Source organism: Plectropomus leopardus, chromosome 4 (assembly GCF_026936395.1).
Source record: "Plectropomus leopardus strain MGB_pleo_1.0 chromosome 4, ASM2693639v1, whole genome shotgun sequence".
In the NCBI taxonomy this organism is placed as follows: domain Eukaryota; kingdom Metazoa; phylum Chordata; class Actinopteri; order Perciformes; family Serranidae; genus Plectropomus; species Plectropomus leopardus.
Window position 1 is genome coordinate 27,346,657 of NC_142179.1, and position 25,961 is coordinate 27,372,617.

Sequence of the window (25,961 nt, forward strand, 5' to 3'; positions counted from 1 at the left end):
CATTTATGGCAACGATTCAAGTAGAACATCAGCATGAGATAATGTGATAAAGTCTCCTGCAATAATTGCTGGACATACGCACTTATACGCAAAATGTTATCAATTAAATAAACAAAAAAAGTAACTAAGTTTACATTAAACACAACTTAAATATGTGCTATTAATGATATTGTTTAAGTCTTGTTTTTAACTTCAGTATTTCAGAGAATGAAGTGCTCAATAGTCCCCTTAAACCTTCCCAATCATACTTCTATCTGCAATGCTGTCATTACAATGTTTGTATCAATATAAAATCTTGGTCTTTTTATCAGTATTTTTTAACATTTTTGTGCATTTGTTTTAAATCGTGGCATTTTAACCATGAGCAATCATCCTCTGCACACTAAAAAAAGTGATGTCACCACACAAAATGACAAGTATGTGACCGTTTTAAAGCTGGTATTTGAGACTTTTTATGCCTTTCACTGGAAATACATTTGCTAAAGAATGCTTGGTCAGTTTTGTCTTTTTGAAATGACATGCCACATGCTTCTATGAAATTGTTCAAACAAATCAAACTGGAATAACAAATAATCACTTCCTACAATGCAGAATGTAAGGTTTCAGTAGCCGCCTGGATATGAGACCGGAAGACTTTTTTTCTGCGCATATATGAAAATATTCTAAATTGCTTGGAACTGACTAAACGTGGAGGGTGACATTAAAACTTTGCTGTGACTGTGTCTGTGTACTGTAGCGGCAGAGTGCGCTCCGGCAGTGTGTTTGTGTGTGTGTGTGTGTGTGTGAGAGAGAGAGCTCCGGGCTGGAGACTGAGCAGGAGAGAGTGGGAGGAGCGGAAAGTGCTCCAGTCCAATCAGGGCCGCCGGGTAAAGCCTCTCCTATACGCTCTTCCCTCCCTCAGCCCGCAGAAAACAGTGAAACCCTCCCATAGAGGTGAGAGCGTAGATGTCATGAGAAAAGCGACCGCACGACCAGAGCGCAACGACCGACGCACCGACCGACCTCAGCCCGACACCGTGTGCTCCGGTCTGGGATGCTTTTAGCGCAGAGACGCCTCCACTCAGGGCCGCCAGTGGACGTCGACGCAGATCATCTACACTCTTTTCGTTGTTGTTGTTATTTTTAACCGAGGATCCTTTCTCCCCGCATCCCCCACCCCCCTTTTTAAGTGTTTATGTTTGTTTCTTCATGACTGCTGCTTTGGGAAGCGAGCCTCAGCACCAGCTCCAGCAACGCCAACACCATGCGAGGTAAGACCATCCCACTGCTCCAAACACCGTCGCACTTTCCCCAAAGCTTCATCACACATGCACACGCACACAAATTGCACGGCAGGTTTTATCCCACCTTTGGCCTTGAAAGTTTATTTTGGGAGTTTCAGCTACGATGCTGTTTTTGACACTTTTTCACAGCCGAGCGGAGAGCGTGTAGCTGGATGTCTGAGCGCCCGATGCGTAAAAGTTTATCTGGATCTCTGCGTGCGTGTGTTTTGAGTCTGAATGTGTGTTTGATGTGTGGGGAAAAATGGCCTACAGTTTTGTAAATTCACGCGCAAAGCCAATGGAGTCTGTGACTGCAAATTAAAAGTGGCGCATGATGTTTGATTAAAGCTTTAATCATTTCAGCTCCACTCCACACCAGCGGAAACAGCGGATAGGCAGACACCAGATCAGATCGGATGTTGTGCAGAAAAAAAACTTTATTTTGTTATGTGCAGGCAATAAACTTTATTAGATACTTTTCAGGCGCTCCACTAACCTATTTCCATAACGCTCAGCAACGCGCTGGGGATGTTGAAATTCAACGTCAATGCCGTCCTGTGCGCACACAAACTCACACACACACGCTCTCTCTCTCTCTCTCTCTCTCTCACACACACACACACACACACACACACACACGTTAACACAGCTCTTTCCACTCTCACTAAGCCTTTCCTTGCAGTTCGGTTTAAATTCCCTTTAAATCAGGAAATTTTCGTTTCTCCTTAATCAGCATTTGCAGTTTATCGCTCCTTCTAAGTCCAACACGAACGCTTTAATATTTAACCTTATTATTATCGGCTGAGTGTGTTTGGATTTGTTTTTATTTACTGTCCTTAGCGTTGTGCAATTATCGCTGACGCAAAGTTGCAACACTCGTTCAACTAGATGATAGTGACTTTAATGTGTAAGTCAGTCGGCTATTTTTGAACTTGGTAGAGCGTCCTCGTGTTTGACATACAAACTATTTAATTAACAAGAATGTTCCGACATCAGTTTGGATCTGCTTGAAATTAAAACACAGACTAGGCCTACTCTAGTGATGTGGCACTGAACTATCGTCTTATATCAGATGTCAAGTTTTATAGGAATAATAAATGATTCTTATCATAATGGCATGATGATTAATTATAATGATAAACAGGGGGTTATTCAGCCAACAATATTATTTATGGTTTAAACTTAATTTTAATCAAGTTTTTAGTTGAAGTAAATGTTCAAACATGTAGCTCCAACTATCTATCTATCTATTTCCTGGTGCCTTTTGTGTTTGGATGTCATATAAAGCTTTTTGCTTCTTCAGCTTAAGGCCACCAAACCTGGGGCAAGAAAAACCATGAGAAGGCCGAACACCCCCGCCTCCCTCTCTCCCCCTCTCTCCCCCTCTCTCTCATCCCATGGCAAACTCCTCTGTCATGCACCTTGTATTTTATCCACATTTTAATGGGCCTCGCGACCACTCTCGTGCATGGGAGGCTTTGGGGGGTATACCGAAAGCTCCTGCTTTCACTTTATAGCCGTGGTTGGCAGAAGAGGCCCCTGAAGCATCTCTCTCACCCCTCTTTCTCCATGTCTCTCTCTCTCTTTCTCCTTCTCTCTCTCCATCTTCCTCTCTCCCTCTGCACGCCCCAAAGGGTTTTGTCAGATAGAATTAAATCAGTGTGGGCCGTGCGGCCCCCACTCTCAACCTGTGTGTGTGTGTGTGTGTGTGTGTGCGTGTGTGGAGTCTCGGCTGCCCTTACACAGAAATGTGCTCACAACCACAAGGTTATAAAAAATAGAGGCCCCTCATGAGCCGTGGTAATTATCATTTAACAATGGCCACAACTCCTGAAGCCCTGACCGAAGATGATGTCACCCCATCGCCTGACCAGGAAAAAGCCAGAAAAAAAAACAAAAAACAGATGGAATAACATCATCAGGGCCTTTTCTGTATCTCAGAAAATGGAGCATTGTGGGTTTTTTTCTAATATGGCTCAGTGTTGTGTAGGATGTTATAAACAGGATAATTATTTCTGTATTTTCAACGGCAACGTGTTCTCCTAAAACCCGACAAAGAAGTTGTGAAATGTCAACAGGAACAGTAGCATTATATTTCTGAGTGGCGAAAGGTTTCTGTTATGGTAAAGTTTTATTTTCTAAAAAACGGCCCTATATAATAAACAACCTTAAATGGACACAAATTACACGCAATAACACAGAGCAAAAATGATTTCATTGTTGCCGTCTGTTTTGCTTTGACTGGATAATAATTTGAATTATTGCAATTAAATGCTAGATGAGTCTGAAAAAAGGCCATATTTTGAGAGCCAATCAACATCCTCCAACCAAATGTTTCATTTAGTTATAATTAATATAAACACAGCTCCTCTACTGAGCTAATCAAATAAGCATTTGAACATTTACATAAACTTACGAAGCCACACAATGATAAATTGACATTGGAGATGTGTATTCTGCCTACTTTCCTAGTTTGCGCGTATTAGTCCCTAATAGCCTGTGCCTCTTCATGCTTTGTATTAAAGCTTCTAGATGAACCCAGGTCAGACGGGTCAAAGAGTTCAGTGATGGAGGGAGCAACAGGGGAGGAGGAGTTTACAGCGCCACTTGATCTCCTCTGTTAGCGATATGTGTCAATCACAATCTCCCATTCTCCCTCGCCATGGGAAAAGATAGAATGACAGAAACTGGAAGAGTGTTAGAGAGCGAGAAAACAGCAAGGTGATGACAAGAAGTGTCAAAAGAAGAAGACAGAAACCATTAAAAAATTTTGGCTGGCAACGGGGCAAACATTAGCGGTAATTCCTACTTCATTTATATTACCTTACATACAAACACAGAAAGCACTAAAAATACACACATACACACACACACACACACACACACACACACACACACACACACACACACACACAGAGCGGCAATACTACGCATGACAGCCTCATGCCAATAGAATTAGTCCCATCCTGCTTTGCTTTGGACGCTTGTGTGAGCATTGATTTGTCCAATTCTAAAGCATCCCGAGATCAATTTTTAGTTGAAGCCAACGGAAGCAGCATGTTTAGATAAATCTATGACACATAACTTGCATGGCAAAAAGTCTGCACCTCTTCATTTACTTTCAGTATGGTTTTGCAGTGTACAGTTTGTTCCAATTATTTGTAATTACACGTATGAAGTTGGTCAATGGATTTAACCCCCTTATTTAGCATTTATAGGCAAACATTAAATAGCTTGTTGATAACATGCTGTTATGTAGTTGTAAGCAAATGTAAGTGTTAATTCATGTGTGTCAATAAGTTTAACGCCTCCTTTGGGCACAGACAAGTGGAGGCTGGTTTGTAAAAATATACGACAATATAATAAATCACAGTTGTAATAAATTCCAAATCCGTTTTCATATGAGAAGTTGTAATTGTTGACAAATACTGTACATAAATAAACACTAACAAAGGTCCTTAAATCTGCTTAAAATGACATTATGGTTCATTGAAAGCTGTTTACTGAAAGTTAATAGAATGCTTAAAAATGCCATATAGGGAGATTACAGTAAAGTGTCCACAAGGTATTAATGAAAAAATAAGTATTGATGAGAGAAGCATATAAAATGTCACAGTTGGTCCCAAAAGATGATTAAAAAGCATTTTCAGGGACCCTGCAAGTGCCTGTATCACCAACAGTAGCACCAACAATGAACAACTTTGTGCGCTGATTGCTGAGGGAGCCTATTTTGAAACCAGCAGCACCATCCTCAGTCACAAACAGCAGGTCAGCGCGCAGCTTTTGCACCAAATCACTGTCTTCCATTGTTGCCATGAAATCACTCATTGCGCACAAAAGTAGGCACCTGGCCTGAGTGAATCTCTGCTTTACAGTGTTATCAGGGGTCCCTGTGGTCTGTTGTTGAGCTCTGTGTTGTTGATTGTGTTGTTTATTGTGCGTTTGTGCTGACTAATGGCCCAGTGTTATGTAAGAAGAGAGGAGAGATTACCCCAAGCCCATGCAGGCCACACTGTTAATCCCTCAACACAGCCCTACTGACTGACTGAGGTACCGCCAGAGCGCTGTTGCAACACACAGACACACAAACACACACACAAGCTTACATTCAAGACTCACTTCCCACTGTCTGTGCACCTGTCTTCAGACACCCACAGTCTACTCCTCACCTAGCGTGTCTGCCTGACCTTTTTTTTTTCAAGCTGTCTACAGAAAACATCCCACCATGCTGTGTGTGTGTGTGTGTGTGTGTGTGTGTGTGTGTGTGTGTGTGTGTGTGTGGCCTGGATGGCACTTCTATGGTCCCACTGAGCCGCTATCATAGCTCATGTTTGTTTAGCATGTGCTCAGCGTGCGTTCCATGTTGGTTTTATCCCTCTGTGGCTGTCTGGGGGAGACTAGGCGAACAGTTTTTCTCCTCAGTCAATTCTCTCTCTCTCTCTCTGTCTTCTTTTTTTTTTTTTTTTTAATCTTTACACACACAAAGCGTGGGCTATACGGCACGCTTCGGGTTTGTGTCTCCACTTTATCTTAGCCAGGAGGGATTTCAGCCTGAACCACTCCTAAACTCTAAATCTGCCTTGAAGTCATAGAGTCCTCTGACAGCTCCTTCTGTTTTGTCAGTTTTACTCATCCATGAAGCCAGCATGTCTCAATGGAGGCACAATGATATTCAATATTCACATTTTCCTTCGATTTGCATTGAAGTAAGAAACTGGGGGAAGAGGGTGACTGCGCTTGTTAAGAGCAGAAACCGAGTAATGTATGAACAGAGAAACCATAGATATTATTGGATGGGTAGCTTTTATAAAAACAGATGTGCTCATACTGAAATCTCTTAAACAGGAATTGAGTTTTGCTGTCTCAGAAACGGTCTCATTTTGTGGAGAGATACAGAATGCAATGTTTGATAGTCCAAAGTCAGAGATCACCTGCACTTCTAAACTCTGGTTTCAGGACTCATAGTCATGTAGAATATCTACTACTGAATTAATGTAGAAAATGGCAGTTTGGCAACAAAATCAGATGTGGGAAATTTGTAATGGGACATTTCTTTTGTTTCTCCTCCATTTCAGTCCCTTTGTGAGTGAAACAATCTCATTTTCTGGACTTGAACTAAAATATTGTGAATTACTTGAGAATCAATGAGATCAAAAAAGTTTAAAAAAGAGAGCTAAAATGCAGGATATGAAGAGAAAGGAGAGAAGGGAGAATGCAAGCGAGTGAATGAGTGAGATAAGAAACAAGAGAGCAAGTAAGAGAGAGACTCAAGAGTTATATAATAGTGCAATCGTGCATGTGTGTGTGTGTGTGTGCTTAAGCGTGAGTGTATGTGCAAAAAGTAAGGGATAACAGGGTAGAGAGTGGATAAAACAGTAGCTTGTGTTTACTTGCATGCACATTGACACATAAACACACACACACACACACAATGATACAGAATATCCTGTCCTCACATTACACTCGCGCACTGTAGCTGCCCTTAGCAATGAATAACGCCAACAGCCGTAATAGTAGTATCCAAAGTCCACACTTGCAAACAACCTAGTAGACTTTAGCTAACACTCAAAGTAGATTAGTCCATATACAGCTAGTCTGTGTCAGTGTAACATTCCTACCCCTACTTTATGCATATGCATAGAGAATAAATGCCCCCTTTTTTTTTTTAACCAAAAACACTCTAAAACTGTTTGATTTATCAAACAAATGCAGTGTCACAAAGCTTAAAACAAGGCAGGTTTTGTGTCCTCACAGTTACAACACAGATGCAAAACAGACTATGTATATCCACATTAGCTTTATATAATCTAAGACTATTTTGCTAAATGCCAAAGTGTGTGAAGGTGTTCAGAGTTGGCAGGTGCATAGCACGCACTAGCAACAATAAGCCCATAATATGACTTAGCCTACTGCGGCATCTTTTCTTAATGACAAAGATTAGCCTGTTTTAGTGCCTGTAATCTCATTGAAGAGACTCTTATTAGGTCTATCTTCTCTCCACATCCCTCTCTCTCTCTCTCTCTCTTTCTCTCTCACTGTGTCTAAATCCTGAGTTACCTCTCTTAACCTGTCTCAGTGTGTGTGTGTGTGTGTGTGTGTGTGTGTGTGTGTGTTGTTAGCAGTGGCTGTCTCCTGTCATTCACAAAGAGAATGCAATTATGAAACCGAGACTTCTGCTGTTTCTCGCTCTCTTGACTCTGATTTAATGTTCAAAACACATTCTGTTAAATCATCCCACTACACAGAGAGAGACAGAGAGAGCAGGTGAAGAGCAGAGCAGGCTGGGCCGTGCTGAGCCGAGCTGTGTGATAGTCTTTGTGATCAATTTGCCTCTGTTAGAGATGCCCCTGGGGCCACTTTGGGGAGAACCTTGTTAGGCTGAGTTAAATTGTTGCCCGAGGCGAGCTATTAGCGGCCATCCCTGGGAGAGGACACACACACATAGATTCACACATGCATGCTCACACAGTCACTTAAACAGTCACATCGAAATGCACATGGAACATTTAAATCTTTTTTTTTTTTTTAATGCACATAAATTCAAACAGGAACTCATGCTCGCGTTTCAGCAGACAATTTCACTCAAAGGAATACATAAACCCACAAGCAGCAGGACCAGAATATTTACTTTAGTTGTAGCAATAGCGTAAAAAATACTGTGCTGCAAGTAAAAGGCAACAAAACCCCTATACATCAAATTTGAAAAATTATGGAATTTGATTAAGTACTACAAATGCTAAAATGCACTTGCCAGATTTAGGATAGGACTAGGATATGGTACATAAATAGTCGTTAAGGTCCTTTAAAAGTACAGAATACATTTTAGAAAGTCACTTTCACTACAGCTTCGAAGTTTGCTTCTGAAATGTAAAATCATGAGAACATAAATAAATGTACTAAAAATATCAAAAGTAAAAGTATGCTTAACTGGTTGTTTATGGGGTATTTTAACACTGTAATTTGACAGTTATTTTTGATACTTTAATATATGTCAAGGTGGCGCAAAGCTTAACTGCTTTGTATGCTGTTGGGTATTTTAATCAGTAACAATACATCAAATTTTATTTATTGATTGTATGTTTTGCTGATAAAATGTTATAATATAAGCAACTAGTAAATACTAGTAACTGTGGCTTTCAGATAAATGTAGTGGGGTCAAAACTACATTTCTGCTTAAAATGTAGCAGTAATAGAATAAAGTAGCATAAAATGAAGTACTTTAAAAATTGTACTTAAGTATTTGAGTAATTGTACTTCATTACTTTCAACCACTGTCAACAGCCGCAGCTTTGCATGCAAACACAAGTCTATATGTGTATATTCTGACTCTACACATCCACATAAACAATTTCAACATCCAGTCGGATCTGGAAGGAAACAGTTTTGACAGAGTTTGAAACAAACATTCCCACAGACATAGTTTCCATCCTTCTCTCACTGATTTTATTGTGTCTATTCGCACTAAGTGCTGCTCTCTTCATTAAAGCTTTCAAGTCCATTCAACCTCACTCATGTTGATGTTCCTCTTTTATCTGACTGACCACCGACGATCAATCTAAGGGACGCGACACCCAGGGCACATTTCTCTACACCTTATGTAAGAAGTGAAAGCAATTTTCTGTCCGTCTCTGCATGGATGTCCCTCTCTTTCTATCTCTCTCTTCACTGGGATAGCCACCTTTCCTCTCCCTTCCCCCTCAAAGACACACACACACACACACACACTGTCATCTACAATTAGGCTCAAGAAAAACACCATAGGAGGAGGAGCGTGAGGTTACGGGAGGATGAGGACACGGCCAAAGCCAACAAAACGTTATTTTTTCACCTCAGTGAAAAGAATGAAACAACGGGATCTTAGTCAGTGTATGTGTGTGAAAACATATTCTCTATCTGCGTCCGCGCAAAACATACAACACCACGACTCCCTCTGTGCTTTAACAGCTCGGTGTGCACACATGCATGTCTGCTGTCGTGAGGGTGAAGGCGTGAGAGAGGAAAAAAATATATAAGAAAGAGCTCAAAGCACTCTTTGTGTGTGTTTTTGTGCATGTGTGTGTGTGTGCATGTTTGCTTCAGCAAGTGCGCCTCAGTGTGTGTGCATTCTCATGGCTGATTTCAGGACCGTAATGACCAGATGCAGACCTCTCACACTTGGACTCGCTCCTTCCACTCTGATGCACTCGCTCAGTCCTTAAGGAAAGGTCAAAGGCCGTCAGGGTCCTACAGGTCACCCAGAGGGTTGGAGTGTGAGCGAACGCCTGTGTGTGTGTGTGTGTGTGTGTACAGTGACCATGAGAGGCAGATCTGAGAAGGCAGATGGGCAGACTGTGTGTGTGTATATATATGTGTTCAGGCAGGGGCTGGGTTTACCCTGTGGATTTTTTCCCACGCCTCCATCTCCTCTTATCCATCTGAGGACACATGCTACACTGGGTGGGAGCCTGTGTGTGTGTGTGTGTGTGTGTGTGTGTGTATGGGGGGGAGAGGGGGGGCAAGCATAGAAATCATACTGTAAAGTCTGCTTTTTCAAAAGCAGTTTGCAGTAATGTATGCATTCAAGCATGTTTGAATGTGCCTCTGTCTGTCTGAACGTGTCTCTGCGAGTGTGTGTGTGTGTGTGCCTGTGCATGTGAATCGATGCACTGGATGACAGCCAGTGGCCCCCTTCTGTTCCCTCTCCGTGGCGTCCAATCACGCCGCTGCACAATATTCTATGAGCAAACCGCAGCTGATCCCAGACCTGCTATCTGAGCAATTACCCAGAGTGCTCTGGGGCCGCATGGCAAGCTGGACAAGCTCATGCCCTCTGACATACAGCAAGGGGGGAGGGCGAGAGAGACTGTTTTTCGGACTGTTTGTACGAGTGTGTGTGTGTGTGTTGGCAAAGTGTGGGATTGGGGTGGGGGGGTCGATGACGATAGACTGATGGGAAAAGCGGAGGTTGGGGGTGGTAACATGTATGCTCATGCAGCAACAGTGTGACTGTCTATATTACAGAGTGGACAAAGACATGCTTGGCAGCGAGGGATGGTGATGGGGGAGGGGAGATGGGCCACTGCTTGGCATTATGATTATAACTATAACACACACAACAGCAGACAAAGACAGAACCGGTGCAGCACTGTGTCATTTTATATTAACGAGGGCGTTACATGTCAGTATGTCAGCGTTGCGTTTATCAATTAGATCTAGATGATTGAGTCAGGGATGATAATCGCTGGCACTGAGCTCCCTGCTGCTGTTTAAAACTACAATTAATGATTATTTTCAGTACTGATTCATCGTCCAACTATTTTTTTTTAAATTAACTTAATAAACACTCCATACAGTGTCAGAAAATATTGACATTTTACTAAGGTCCAAGGTGATATCTTCAGTTGACTTATTTTGTCAAGTCCAAATTTCAAAATAAATTAATATCTAATGATGCCAACCAAAGTACATGTTTAATAAAAGCATTCAAATGAAATGAAATGAAATAAAATAAAATGTTTATTCGTCCACAAAAGGAAATCCAACATAAATTACAAATGGGCTGGGTATTAACCACAATATGTTAGGTACTGACTAAAATTTGTCACCACTGAGTATTGAAAATTGTACAGTGCATGAAATGCCTATTCGGATTTGTAGTCCTTCAAATATTTAGTGATTTAAATAGTTTTATTGTCTATTTTTAGGCTGTATTTGATTTATGTTATGGCTGCTTTTGTTTAGTTGATGTTAAAAATTTGAGAAGTTTTGCCTCATGTTAAATGAAAGAAAAAGGGGTTTTGTAGGAGAAAATATTAGAATTTGTCTTTGGAAAAAAAAGTGTTGTTTTGATTTCAGTACTAACACTCATGTATCATATTGGCACTATGTAGAAGAACTGCATAGTGGTCAATTGTAGTGATGATAATGGCACTTTTTTTTATACTGGGGCATTTAACGCCTTTGTTGGAGAGCAGACAGTAGAGACAGACAGGAAATGAGGGAAGGGAGAAAAGAGGAATGACATGCAACAAAGCCAAACTGTAACTGGGAACTTTGCAATTACATGGTCAGCGCCTTAAACCCTGAGGCCACCGGGGCTTCCAAACAATGACATTTATGGCTAACACTGTACGCTGGTGTCTGAGTCACACATAGAAGTAAAGAGGACATACAGTACAGAAGACAGATGAAAGCGAGTAAAACGTACTTTATTTTATTTATTTTTCTAAGGAGAGAGCAGATAGTCCACTACTCTTCAATCTATTTTTTTAGATGTTTCAGACAGTAAAACAGACAGGAAAGAGAGAAAAGTATGACAGCACAGATAGCACAAGTCCGTTTGAAAGCATATGCAGTGGTAGTGTCATTGATTTTAATGGGACAGTATGATGTGAAAACATGACAGGAGACACAGGGGAGATAACCCAAGCAGCACTGCTATACGCTATTCCCAGCTGTGTGTGTTAATCCACTCAGCGATCACGCCACCAAAAGTTTTCTCAGTGTTTTTCATCATCGGTGGGGGGAGAGGAAAAAAAAAGAAGCTTGTTCCTCTCTAAGCTCTCTATGAGACAAGGAAGACAGAGTTACGCTGAGAGATGGAAATAGATCATGAAATACAGAAACTGAAATGATTTCCCAGTCACACAGCCACTTACAGCGAGGAGGAACACTCAGAGACGAATGAAAAAGTGGAATGGATGGTGAACAGTGATAGCATAATTCACAGTGTATAGACATCTAAGACCAGCGCCGGAGTTGTTCAGATTTAACAAGGAGTAGTGGGGGGTAAAGTGCTGATCTCCTTCATTTTCCCAGAAGATATCTAGTTAACCGGCAAGAAGCTATGCATATTTTTAATGAAGTGGAGATACCACCCACATTCATCCCCAACAAACCAACCCCTGGGACTACAGTAGGAGCCGTGTTTGCATTTCCTAAGTGCCTTACATTGGCAAAAGTTATGGTAGAGAGTGATTTCAGCTGCTCTATAAGCTGTAATACGACAGCACTATCCTCGAGTGTATAATGCCATGTTATGTGACTGCACTCATGTTTTGTGTGTGTGTGTGTGTGTGTGTGTGTTGCTCTGGGTATGTTTCTGTTGTAGAGCCACCCCGCAGGCTGAATGAATGAAACATGCATGTCCAGTCTGCCCCTCTTGAAACACACACACACACACACGCGCACACACACACACACACACAGAGAGAGGAATATGTACAGCAGCACCTAGTGGCCTTAATTTGTTGTTGCATTGTCAGTATGAAAGGGGTGAACTGCCCTTTAAAAAGACAATGTGAACGTAACCCTGAATGTGGGTGAGCTACTTGTGTGTTTTAGTATCGTTAACATATTGGTGCTAGGCTGCTGCTTTTTTTTTTTTCTGCAGCGCAATGTAGATAATTAGGACTCTATTTAGAGAGAGGGCCAGCCCAGGAAATACACAGGAGATCCTCACTTCATTAAAAATCAATTATCATAACACACGTGCCAGCGCAATACAGCCCTCATGGCCACAATCAGCTACACACACACACACACACGTGTGCAAACTTTCACTGTAGTGAAGTGCACACTACAACAATTATCTTTGTGAAATTCATCTTGAGTTGGTTCTCTCTGTCTTTTTCTCTCTCAAGAGATTGTGCGGGCCTGATCCTCCTCTTAGCTGAGGAATCGCCAGCGTTGCAGTCCCGCTCTTACATAATAACCTCAGGATAAAGCTCCTGCTCCCAGTGGGCGAGGACGCTGTCAGTCACTCAGTTTGGACTGGGTCAACTCAGGTTGGAGAGAAAGGCCCTCCCACCCGAGTGAAATACAGCTAAGAGCAACATAATCTCTGAAAAACAGAAGCAAGCAGTGTTTTTTTTTTTTTTTTTTCAAAAAAGGTTCTGTTTGGAAACGCATGTCAAGAGAGGTTAGCTGCATTAGACACCTCTCTGAAGTTCCACTCTATTTTAGAAAGTCACTTTCACTACAGCTTCGAAGTTTGCTTCTGAAATGTAAAATCATGAGAACAAATACCCCAAATCCATTATCATACATGCAAACTCTGAAAGCAATAGCCCTCCTCAGAACACCCAACAAATAACACGTCTTAATTCTGCCGTAATCCACCACTGCAGCTGAAGTGTAACAAGGCAGCAAGCATGTATTGTTGACTGGATGAGGAAGTGGGAGTCCTTCGGTAAACAATCCACAAAGCCTCCGCCGCTGAGAGAGGGCGACAGGACGAACACTGATGATACACTAAATTGGCTCTGCGCACCGATGACATCACTTCCTTTAAGAGTGTGACAGCTTAGCACATCATCGCAGTGACAGCCAGACGAGTGCAGCGAGTGGGTGGTCACCCTGGCAACAGCAATGCTGTCATGACCGTCTCCCTATATCCTACCTGACAGTCCCCGCTGGCAATGAGCACAACATACACTCAACAATGCACACACCCACACACACACACACACACATTCACAAACACTTTGTCAAACACACGTAGACATGTACGCATACTTTATCTTTCTCTGTGTCTTTTTTACAAGTGAAACGCTCACTCAAACCCTCTCGGAAACACACACTGAAACAATGCACATGCCCACACGCCCATGCTCCTTTGGGCATAATTATGTTATACAAAGAGCAGTACAATCTCCCATGGGGTAAAAAGAAATACAGTGAAGATATAATGTAATCACTGGAGAGAAACAGTAAACACACACTCCTCTAAGGTGGAAAATATGTAAAGAGCTTTTTCTAAAAATCTACAAAAATAATATGCATATCCGCATCACAGCAGCAGCAGCAGGTGTGGGCTGAACACATTCAGTTTGTCTAAACCTAAAGAGATTCACTTGTTTCATGATAAACATTATAATTTAAGAGTTTGACTTAAAGTATGTGATAAGCAGTCGCAACCGCGAGCAGGACAGAAAAGGATGAAGTACGAAGGAAGGTGATAAGAAGCACGGCTGATCTTCTGTTTATTGCTCACATGTGGCCTGTTGATAACAGCCGTGTCCTGCGCGCAACTGACCTGTTTTACAGACTATAAATAGTGATTCAGGCCCCGTTCATTGACAGCTCTGTGCATGTGTCGTCTGTGTGTCGTCCCAGTCCAGTGCTCTGCTCTGACCCAGTTTGGAGCCAGTTGGCCGAGAATTGGTGGAAATGGGTCACGTCTTGAGCCGCATCAGAACTCGCAGCAGGAGCTACGCCACCTCAGGCACACAGTCAAACTGCGTGTCGTTCCGTCCATAGATCATTCACTTGCAGACTATCTACTACGAAGGGACACAATGATCTGTTGTTGAGGCACTACATGTGAATTATAATTTCACAAGAGACAAATAAAGGGGATAAAGGCCCATTCACATCCTGAATGACAACTATAAAGATAACTATAACAGCGCACAATGCAATAGGCATGAAGGACGGTGCATAGTCCAGGGTCATTGTCAGTCTGGAGGTCACTTTGTAGACATTATTACGCCTCCTGATGGCCACTAGGGGGCTGAGGCAAGTGGATGAATGAGTGAGAGAAAACACATTGGAATGACCACATGAGGAAGTTAATCTAGCTCAGATTTTTTTTAAAAATGTTCTGCCGTTTGAACTATAATTAGCAAAGGTTTCTTTAACTGTCACTCAGGAGCAAAAATCAGCTTAAAACTTATAAGAAAAAATGCCTTGACTTTTTTAGTAGATAATCATCAATATCGTCCGATATGAACATTTTTATTGTGATACTTTTTTTTTTAGCCATATCGCCCAGCCCTAAGTCTGTATTTTCCTAATTCCTTCTTATTTCCTGTTCTCGGGATGTTTGTGGATGTGAACCCCCACAGCGTGCAGTTGAGGTCTAGACTTTATAGAAGTTAGCAACCAGGTGTCAAACTGTAAGCAGCAGACATCCAATACACACAGCAGAGACAAAACGCAAATATAGCTATAAGGCCATTATAAATAAGGCCAAACATCAAACGAAAGGGTTTCTGGGGTTGGCTTTTACTTTGACTTTTGCACGTTTACAAACAGTAAGTGACAAACCTGCATTTTATACCTGTAAGACAGGGACTTGCTGCCTTTGGCTGTGAAGAGGTCAAACCTGAGGTGAAGGTAGAGTGTATGGACAGCAGTGAAAGCCTTTTCCTGCACAGTCGCTTAGACAGACAGAACTGTCTCCATTGATCCTCATATGGGATTATCCAATTATATATACTGCACACTCATTCCTCCACAGACTGCCTACACATCATATGCACTCCTGCAAACAATTCATACCGCTAAACCAGAACATATACACTTGCTCAAATGCACAAAAATAACCAAGTGCATCTCCTACAAACACACCTCAGTGTGCACACGTATACTCAAGACACACTCAGACATGCTACAGGGACACAAACACACTTCTCAACAAATACACACCTCTAAAGCACCAGCTCTAGCTACCCATTGCAAGTTTTGTATTGTTCTTAAGGGGAATCAGTGAAGAAAGATTTATGCAAAAATGGAATATAAAACCACAAAACTTGCATTTTCAGTTCTGCTTGGTGACTATGTCTATTTTGAAACTTCTCAGAGCCTTCATAAAACTTTAGGACTATGCAAGGAGACATGTGAATGGCTATTTCAGCTGTGGCTAAGCCCATGCTCATCAGAGGAGTAAACCAGCTCGTCGGGAAATAATTTAGGATTAGATAGGCTGTCTAATCTCTTTATAGAGGGTGTGCTATCTCAGCAGACATACCTGCCTACCTCTACATCTATCTCATATCTCTTGAGGAACTGCTGCTCTCTGTCCATACACGATGGACACTAAGTCCAATAACACTAGTGGAAGGTAGCGCTGCGTGATACCTACAAATACTTTGTGTTGTTCATATTTTGTGCCTTTGGTTGTGACCGTACATGGAGCCGCCAATACACAGTGAGTAAAATATTGATGATAACATAGTTAAATTAGTACATTTGTAGATTGGGAACAGCTGAACACTAAAAGTGTTACTAATAAGGCTGTAGAGCTCAACGTGTATGTTTGTGAGTGTGTGCGTGAGAGAGCGAGAGAGAGAGAGACAGAAAGAGACAGAGGCAGAGACACAGACACAGACAAGGACAGAATAATAGAGAGCTGAACAGCAAGTGTGGTCCTTCAGTGATGTAACCTGTTTTCTCATTATGGGCAACCTTTCTAACCTGCAGGGGTCTTCTCCTTCAAAAGTACTCACACACAGTTAATGCTATCCTGTCATTCATGTGTGTGTGAATGTGCACATATGCAGTCCTTAATGTCCCAGTCATTTGACAAAGTCCTACAAGGGACATACAGAATGTCCAGATGTCACTGCGCCTTTGTCAAGTTAAAGTCACACACACGCTGTACACAGAAATGCACTGCAACCTCAATAAGGTCCTACAGCAAACCAGGTTACGTGCTGTTTTTCAACCTTAATTAGATGGCCAGCTGAGGTCTAAAAATCTGTGAAGTGACTGAATCAAGTGTCGCTCTATGTCTTGTCCAAAATGTGTTTTGTAACGCGCATCTTTTCTGTCCTCTGTCTTTGCTTGCAGCCCAAATCGAAGTCATACCTTGCAAAATCTGCGGAGACAAATCATCAGGTATCCACTATGGAGTCATTACGTGTGAGGGATGTAAGGTGAGACTTCATGCACGGTTTCAATCAAAGTTTGCTTTGTTTGTGCACTCAATCATGCACATTCTGTTCTCTATGGGTACCTGTGTCTTTACTCATGCTCTTTGTTGACGTGTGTGACCAGGGTTTCTTCAGACGGAGTCAGCAGAACAATGCATCTTACTCCTGCCCCCGCCAGAGGAACTGCCTCATCGACAGAACAAACCGCAACCGCTGCCAACACTGCCGCCTGCAGAAATGTCTCGCCCTAGGAATGTCCAGAGATGGTGAGGCCCAGTCCATCAGTGGCTATATCCAGAGTTCCCACACATTTTCATGGATACATTTTAAAAGTTTTTCATGATTTTTCAAGAGCCCATCGTAGTATTTTTCATTAGTAGTTTCACCAATAGTCAATTTTAAAACATATCCGTTTTAAACTCTACTCAAACATATTTTTAACTAGCAGGCATACGTGAAGGTAGAGACATAACGCAGGCAGAAAATTAAGAAACGTAGACGATGGTAAAAAAAAAAATCCCACATTGATGCATATTAGAGCTACAGTGTGTCAACAGCTACAGCTATATACATTTGCTGTTATGTTGCATTTCATGGAATTTCATTACTTGCAGTATCATTCCATGACTTTTCCAAAACTTTTAAGAATAGTTACTAATGCCAAGACTTTTCCAGGTGTGGGAAACATGATTGTGAAATTCCATGAGTTTTCCAGGTTTTTTATGACCATGGAAACCCTATATATCAGTATATAGGGTATAGGTATATACGCAGAAATGACCATCACTGGATTACCATGTGTGGTGCATGAGTGTACACACAGATCCGCCTTGATCCTATGCAAACCTGACATGCCAGTTTTTATACTAAAGCTTTGTCAACTCTTCTGCAAAATAAGCTTTTACATTGTTTCTCTTTTGTTATTACTTCCCTCTCCTTCCCTTGTTTTTCCTCCCTGTGCAGCGGTAAAGTTTGGCCGCATGTCTAAGAAGCAGCGTGACAGCCTGTATGCAGAGGTCCAGAAGCACCAGGCGCGACTGCAGGAGCAGCGGCAGCAGCAGACAGGCGAAGCGGAAGCTCTGGCTCGCGTTTACTCATCCAGCCTAACCAACGGACTGTCCACCCTCAACCATGAGATTGGGGGCACCTATGCCAATGGTCATGTCATTGAGCTGCCAAAGGGTGTCCATGGTAACGGAGGCGGAGTCCCAGGGGGATACTATGGGATGGATTCCACCCAGCCATCTCCAGACCAGTCAGGCTTGGACATGTCGGGCATGAAGCACATTAAGCAGGAGCCGGTGTATGACCTGACGCCAGTGCCCAACCTGTTCAGCTACGGAGGCTACCAGGACAGTCAGCTGGGACCCAACAACGTCAGCATGGGAGAGCTGGGTAAATTCTGGCTTATATTTTTTCTTTGTTTGATGGACAGATGCATTAAAATGGGTCATCATTTAAAATCTAGATGAATTATATCATCTGCACGTGGAAAAAAATCCACAGAGAAGTCCTGGTAGAGAGCCTGAGTCAGAGTGCTAATCTGAGAGCAGAACAGGAGATCAGACAGGCTTACACAGCTAGCTGACAACGTGTCACATTACTGTGTGTAGAATATGTTACGAATATGTTAAACTTAAGAATTTAACTCAAATCCAAGGCAATGATAAATTAAGCAGTAAAATGGTAGCAATGAAAAAATCCCTTATTCCTCTTTCTCTAAATTTTCAATTTGCTGGGTCATAGTTCCTACAGTATAATGTGCAGAATACACATACAGTACACATGCCATTCATCCACTGTGTTAAACATATAAAGGAATGAAAGAAATGAATAACCATACTGTACAGAAAGGCACAAAAGAATAAACAAGCAATCCTCTCTTCCAGACCGCATTGCTCAGAATATCATCAAGTCGCACTTGGAGACATGTCAGTACACAACAGAGGAGCTGCAGCAGCTGGCCTGGCAGACACACTCCTACGAAGAGGTCAAGATGTATCAGAGCAAGGTGAGCTTTTGTGCCATCAGAGTCTTCATGTATAGAATGTGTGAAAGAGGTGTGAACTCAAGTCAGTTGAACTGCACTTGAGTCAGACTCGAGTCACAAATCGGATGATTTTAGACACGGCTTGACAAAATTAAAGACTTGCAACTCAAGCCTTTTGACTTAATTACCCTTCATTTCCTGACCAAAATAATGTTAATGTTGTTCATTTCCAGCAAGTTGACCCTTAATTGCATAGATCCACTTTTGTTTTGACCAATCAGACAGCAAGTTGCAGAGAACCATGAAGAACGAACATTACATTGCCGTTTGCGTACAAAAACTATGCAAAAGCAAACAAAAAGCAAATTGCAGTGTGCTGAATGTGAGGGTAGAAAATTATGTATGGAGATAAAATGTCCAAAAAAGTAATCATTTTTTAAAAAGCAATATTTGTCATTTTAATATCATATTACTCTGACGTTAAAATAATGTTTGGTGAAGAGTGCATTATGACTTATTTAGAACTTGAAACTCAAAGTTTAGGACTTGGGACTTGAGTCTAAAGACTTAAGACTTACTTGCAAAATAATTTTACAATGTCCAATGTTACGAAGTTAAGCTTTTTTTCTGTTCATCAAGTGAATAAAATGTTCTCCTTTTGACCGTTTTCACGGCAAGTCCTTCAGTTTTTCATCAGGAAGAAAACAAATCAAACAGGAAAAAGCTATTTCATCAGTGGAGATTCACATACAACTCAGCTTCCCCGTTTTAGCCTTTAAACATGACAATCACGGCAAGTTCATTCACTGTTATGAATATAACTACATGGGTAGAGGCCATTTGACTCTAAACTGTGTGTATGTGTGTGGTTACAGCCCCGGGACGTGCTGTGGCAGCAGTGTGCCATCCAGATCACCCATGCAATCCAGTACGTGGTGGAGTTTGCCAAGCGCATCTCAGGGTTCATGGAACTGTGCCAGAACGACCAGATCCTCCTGCTCAAGTCAGGTGTGTTTACTGGACTGACTGACTAATGTACATCAGTGTCCCTTTTGGTCAGTGTATCAGCTTCCAAATAATCACAATCTGTCTACGTGTTTTTTCCAGGTTGTTTGGAGGTAGTCTTGGTGCGGATGTGCAGGGCGTTCAACCCTTTAAACAACACTGTGCTCTTTGAGGGGAAGTACGGAGGCATGCAGATGTTCAAAGCTCTAGGTAAGACACCTAAAAGAGCCAAATGGAAAAGAAAAGGGGAGAATGCAAAAGAAAAAAAAAATGCATGAAATGAAAAAAGAGGAATCCTCTGCCCTGTGAGGTATTTTTGCTCATTTGCGCATACATGACGAGAGTAAGTGTAATGAAAAACTCTTTTTTTCTCTGTCCTTCTCTGTCCTCTTCTCTGTGTTTCCCCCCAAGGTTGTGATGACTTAGTGAGTGCGGTGTTTGACTTTGCAAAGAGTTTGTGTTCACTGCAGCTGACAGAGGAGGAGATCGCTCTGTTCTCGGCAGCTGTACTAATTTCCACAGGTCAGTGAACATTCCCCAATATTATTATAATGCAAGAAGCGGCGTGCCTGAACCTCAGTGTCTGCACTAAAGCAAAGCAAAAACAAAGCACTGTCACTGTTTACATTTATCAGTCTAAAGCAGCATAATCACAGAGTAATAAAGCTTATGCAGTTTTAAAGTTAGCTCTGAGCTGTATCAGCTTCATAAATAGCTCTCCTTTCAACACATCTTTGCCTTTTTCAACTCAGATCGGCCGTGGCTGATGGAGCCTCGGAAAGTCCAGAAGCTCCAGGAGAAGATCTACTTTGCTCTGCAGCACATTATGCAGAAGAACCACATGGATGAAGATGCACTGGCGAAGGTAGGCCAAGTTTTTGAAGTGAGATGAATCATATCAAAGTAGCCCCAGAGGCACTGCTCTAAAGGAACGGACAAGTCAACCACAGACACCGCCTCCCACAAAAAAAAAAAAAAAATGGAGCAACGTGAATAAGACTAAACAAAAGAAACGTAATTCCTTGTCCCTGTTTGTAGTTAGCCAGTCTAAATTTCCTTGCTCTTGACCATTTCTATCTCTCGTCTGACAGCTGATCAGCCGAATCCCAACGTTGTCAGCCCTGTGCACGCTCCACACCGAGGAGCTCCAGGCCTTCCAGCAGCTCCACCCAGAAACAGTCAACGTCCTCTTTCCTCCGCTCTACAAAGAACTCTTCAACCCCGACCCCAACTCTGCCATGACCATGCCCAAGTGACTGCCCGTGGTCCCGATGCAACAAACGGCATCAGCAGAGGACCAAGAATATAAGAATACAGCCACATCTGACGAGACGACAGCAGCCGTTTCGACTATGTCATCATCGTGGCAACCACATATTCCTGAGCTCCCCGATCCTCATGTCAGGCTCGGGGGTGAGGAGTCATCTGCCAGAAACTTACAGTTACCGCCAACAATACTAGGAATGTCCAGCACTTATCCCATCCCGTTCACCGATACAGTCTGAAGAATGTATATATAAATGAAACGCGCCCCAGGCCACAACGTAAGCGGGGCTTCCTCCCGTCTCCTGAACTGAACTGACTGACCAGAAATGTACAGACTTTAAAACATCTAGGAACAATTTTAAGCTGTCAAACTTAAAAAAAAAAAATGGGTAAGTTAATTTGTTTTAACTTTGAAAAAAATGTTTTGGTTTGTTTGATTTTTTTTTTTTTTTTTTCACGTGAAGAAATTGTGAAGTTGGAGAAGCTGGACGGGGGAGGGAACTGTGGATTTAGAGAAGCTATTGTAGATATTCTTCTAGTGCAGAGCGGATTCCAGTATTACTTCTTGTTCTGTTAAAATAAGTTAGTCCTAATTTAAATATACAGCAGTCCACTGTGGCTGACTATACCTTGTCTATGTGTTTTTATTTTATTTGATAGTTTCTTGTGTACAGAATTTGTAAAGTTGAGACTTGTAAAAGAATATTGGGTAAAACCGGGAGTCGATTCGGGTTTTGTTGATATATAGAAGCCTTGTCTGGATTTTGTTCATATGTAAAGAAGGTACTGCGTCCTTCTTAGAGAAATGTAAAGAGAGCATATGAAGGATTTAAAAAAAAAGAAAATAATGGCTACTACTTTTCAAGGTGAAGATATATACATAAATATTCTATTTTGCAAGAAAAAGAATCTGGCAGATTTGCCATCCTATCAATCTTTTTTTTTCTCGCTGCAATAATTACGTCCAATAAAAAGCTGGACTGCTTTCGAACAATCAACCAGAAACACCCAATCAGAAACTAGGACCTCACAATAAATCCCCACCTATTCCCAAAATTCCCCTCACCCTGCCCCTTATTTCTTATATTAGGGCCTTGACTTGAGATTTCAGCTGACAGAAGTGTGCAGAAATCACACTGAAGAAGTGGATGAAAACTGCACCAAAAAGAAACAAACTCACATTTAAGTACCCAACTTTCCAACCTTCAAAACTCTGCATGAGTGCTGAATGCCCTCATCCCTCCCATCACTATTTGCACAACTCAGTCCATGGATGTCAGTCACTCCGGGCTGTGAATATGAAGGATCCTTTTCTCTAAAGAGCAATAACTTTTACACTGCCTTTCTGATCTCTCCTTTCCTCCTCTTCCTCATTCCAGCTGTTCAAAACAGGGTAGCAGTTTTAACTAGAATGCACTATATTTGACTGTCAATCATTAATTATGTCTAACAATCATCTCGATGGATGGTACTCATTCCATCACAGACTCTGCAGTGTTTTTTAATGTGACACAGTATGATCTGGGGTAAGGGACAAAACACAGAGCACTGACTGAAAGATGTGAAGAAATGCAGATTAGCCGACAGTGATCTTTTTAAAGCTGCAATACTACACTGATGATTCACACAGAAAGCTGTGACAGACAATCACTTGTTTGCATTGTTGTTAGTCATTCCATAATTATTAGCACTTACAAGTTGTCGTTTTTGTTTCTTGTTCTAGATTAATGTGATGCTGACTAGCATTTGGCCACTGTGCAAAATCACACTGCTTTTACTGGATATTTTATGCCAGCCGTTGCTATCTCTATCTTTTTGCAATTCTGCAGTGAGCAACTCTTTTGTAAAGAGACCTAAAATGAGCTGTGACAGATCTCCAAGTGGGAATTAAAGAGCTTCCTTTAATAAGAGCTATTTACCAAAACAGGTGACCCACTGCTATGGGTAAGGCTCACCAGAGGCCCCACGACACAATATTATCACATTACTTTAGTCTGGATACAATATCATTGCCATTTTAAATGTTTTACAGTAACAGAAATTAAAAATATAAAAGGCAAATGATTTTATGATTTATTTTATTTTGTTTTAGTAGGATACCAAAAGTTTCATTTGTATTTGAATTATTAATAATTTATATGATTGAAAAAAATGGTGGCACTTGTGTGTCAATACAATGTTGCCTCATAACACAGCAATATTCTGATCTGCTGGTCTTAAATTTGGAGTTTGTTGTTTAAATACTAAAAACATAAATAAGACAAAATTGAGTGGAACTATTTTTATCCGAAACTTTTAGCTCAACTTTAATTACTATGATTAGTGGACTTGGTTAGGTTGTCTGTTGTTTGCAAATGTTCATTGCACAGTGGCCAAATCTTCAAATTACTAGTAACGCATTCATTAAAATACACTTTTTAAAAAAATACTAACCTTACCATTTCCTCACGTTTTCTCCAAGTGGTGAACACAGCATGGAGAAAGAGTTGTCAAACATGTTAAACATTAGTGATCTGCTCACATCCACCTGATCCGCTGACAGGATCCTTCCTGTGACCCCTGACCCGACCCCAGATCAGAGGCCAGTGACTCTTAAGACAATCACTTGCTCATTAAGGCTCGATGCACTACACAGCATCTCTCAGGGAGCAGCTCTTTTTCTGACTTTGCATTAAAAGAGGGTTTAATATTTTTGCAAATTTACAAAAAAAAATTATAATAACTTTTTAGGATTAAAAATGGCATACGCCACCAAACGTATGCTGGCAATGGAATCTGCCCAGACAAGGCTTTGATAAGTGTGTGTCTGTGTGTATGTGTGTACAGAGCATGAATTCACTGTCCGAATCTCTTTAGAGCCCAAACTATATGGCAAACATTGTTAAGTAGCACATGAAGGAAAACAAAAATATATACATTGTATGTCGGTGTGCTTGTCACCACAGTACATTCATGTTTACGGCTTATTTTGCTGCTTTCGGGACAGTGAGGGAAGTCCACTGGTAAGCTGTGAATCAAGCGCCATTACAACACCCCCTGGGACAGTGAATTCCAACTCTGAATATGAAGTTTTTGTGTGTGATGTTATTATTTTCCCTTGTTAGACTGTGAATCAGAGGGGTGGGATGGGGTTATGAGAGGGGATGTGCTGGCAAGAACGAGTGGCAACGCAACACTGTAAGTAAGATACTGTAGCAATAAGAACTGGAGGCATTTACTACTGTCATGTTTGCATTGTAAGATTATTTTTTATTTTATTACTATTTACTATTATTATTGTTCTTATTATGACTACTATTCTTCTATTACTATTAGCCTATTGTTGTTCTGTTCTATTTGCATGACGTTTCATTGCAATGAAACATTTGGGGCTTATTTGTGTTTTCTCTTCTCATGATATTGTGAGTTTCGTGGGAGGGGTTTATCGGCGAGGTGGGAGATGGGTTCAGGGCAAATTCCAAGTCAATTCAGTCAGTTCAAAGCAAATTCCTTTCACAAGCTGGAAGATTTTTTTTTAAATAAAATGCTCTTATTTATACACAACCAATTTAAACTTTGTTGTTCGATTTGAAATTTTTTTTTTTTCTCAACCTCTGAATGTGTGAGTTGGTACAACCAGTCAGTGAATGGCCCTTTCTGAACTGGCCTTATTGAACCGGATCAGAGACCCTTAACCTGCGGCGGGAGGGAACGGTTTGTGTGTGGGTGGGGGGGTAATCTATTCTGAATGTTATGGAGTAGCCTGTTCAGTGTGAGGGGCTGAACGCATCACGCGCCTTTACCACTCCATCAACACAGAATGACATCGCAGAGCGCACAATAAAACTAGTCGTCATTCTTCGTGATGGCTTGGACGAATTGCGCAGACATTTTTAATACACTTGGTTTGAAATGCATTTCCTACACTAAGTCAAATACACTCCACCCCAAACCTCCTCCTCCCTATCCCAAGAAAACCTGTGTGAGTGTGTGTGTTGTATAAGAGAGAGAGAGGAAAAAGAGAGAATGAGATGTTTGCTCTACCAATGCTTTGTAAACTTTCTTGATGCATTACATATGCGTGCAATTGGAGTAGTGTTGAAAATTGTTAATTTATTGTTTAGAATGTCTTTGCGTCCCAGCAAGAGCAAATAAAACAAAATGTAGCAATCTGTAACCCAAACCTAAAAGGTGCTTGGGTTACAGAACCTCTTTTACACAGAACTAACAAAACAAAAGAAACAAACAAAAAAAAACAGTAAAATGAGACTCTTTTTTTGTTTTGTTTTCAAAGTGCCATAGCTAGTGAGGAGAGGAAAGATTGGCAGAGTGGGGCGTAGATGCTTTACTGTGTGAGTTTACTTGAGAAACCAATCAAAAAAAGGGGAACTCCAAGGAAAATGTGTATTTGATTACACTGGCAAACAGTTTTTACATTTTATGCTTTTTGTTTATTTGGTGATAGGGGACTCTGCTGGACTCTGAACTCTGACTCTACTACAAATCCATCAGCTCTACTGTAGATTTTCTTTTTTAATTTTCACATGAGAATGAAAGAGTGTGTGCGTGAGTGCATTTGCGTTACGAAAAGCCACAAACACCCACATCAGATGGATCAGCATGGGTTGAAGTTCAGAGCTATGCAGGGCCCTTACTGAGTCCTCCTTTGAGATGTACATACAATGTGAAGGTCTGAAGTGATTTTTGTTAAATTCTATATTTTATCGCTTTTGTAGACATTTTGTTGTGGGAAGAAAAAAAATAAAAGAAATTTTATGGGTGCATCTCTGCCTCTTTTTTTCTGTCTCACACATGTACACTGTT

The 25,961-nt window shown here is 41.3% G+C and overlaps 2 protein-coding genes across 4 annotated transcripts in view; one reads left to right on the top strand and one right to left on the bottom strand.

Annotated features, from left to right (window-relative positions):
• The window catches only part of trpm6 (transient receptor potential cation channel, subfamily M, member 6), a 118,706-nt gene that overhangs the window by 71,203 nt on the left and 21,542 nt on the right, over nucleotides 1–25,961 (bottom strand). The window lies entirely within an intron of this gene.
• On the top strand, nucleotides 902–25,919 carry rorb (RAR-related orphan receptor B). 2 transcript variants are annotated; one of them, XM_042488973.2, is made up of 10 exons: nucleotides 902–1,250; nucleotides 16,815–16,900; nucleotides 17,022–17,163; nucleotides 17,861–18,292; nucleotides 18,787–18,908; nucleotides 19,763–19,895; nucleotides 19,995–20,102; nucleotides 20,304–20,414; nucleotides 20,645–20,757; nucleotides 20,984–25,919. In XM_042488973.2, exons 1-10 carry the CDS (start codon nucleotides 1,244–1,246, stop codon nucleotides 21,146–21,148), a joined length of 1,419 nt encoding a protein of 472 aa, XP_042344907.1. In that variant the 5' UTR covers nucleotides 902–1,243; the 3' UTR covers nucleotides 21,149–25,919. The 2 variants fall into 2 exon arrangements, with proteins under 2 accessions (XP_042344907.1, XP_087933108.1); XM_088076982.1 differs by lacking the exon at nucleotides 902–1,250 and adding an exon at nucleotides 15,995–16,173.

Bases quoted from the DNA above. Each gene is read 5' to 3' on its own strand.
- rorb (XM_088076982.1), top strand. The intron at 16,901-17,021 runs GTGAGACTTCAT...GTGTGTGACCAG, and splicing joins TTACGTGTGAGGGATGTAAG to GGTTTCTTCAGACGGAGTCA. The intron at 18,293-18,786 runs GTAAATTCTGGC...CCTCTCTTCCAG, and splicing joins CGTCAGCATGGGAGAGCTGG to ACCGCATTGCTCAGAATATC.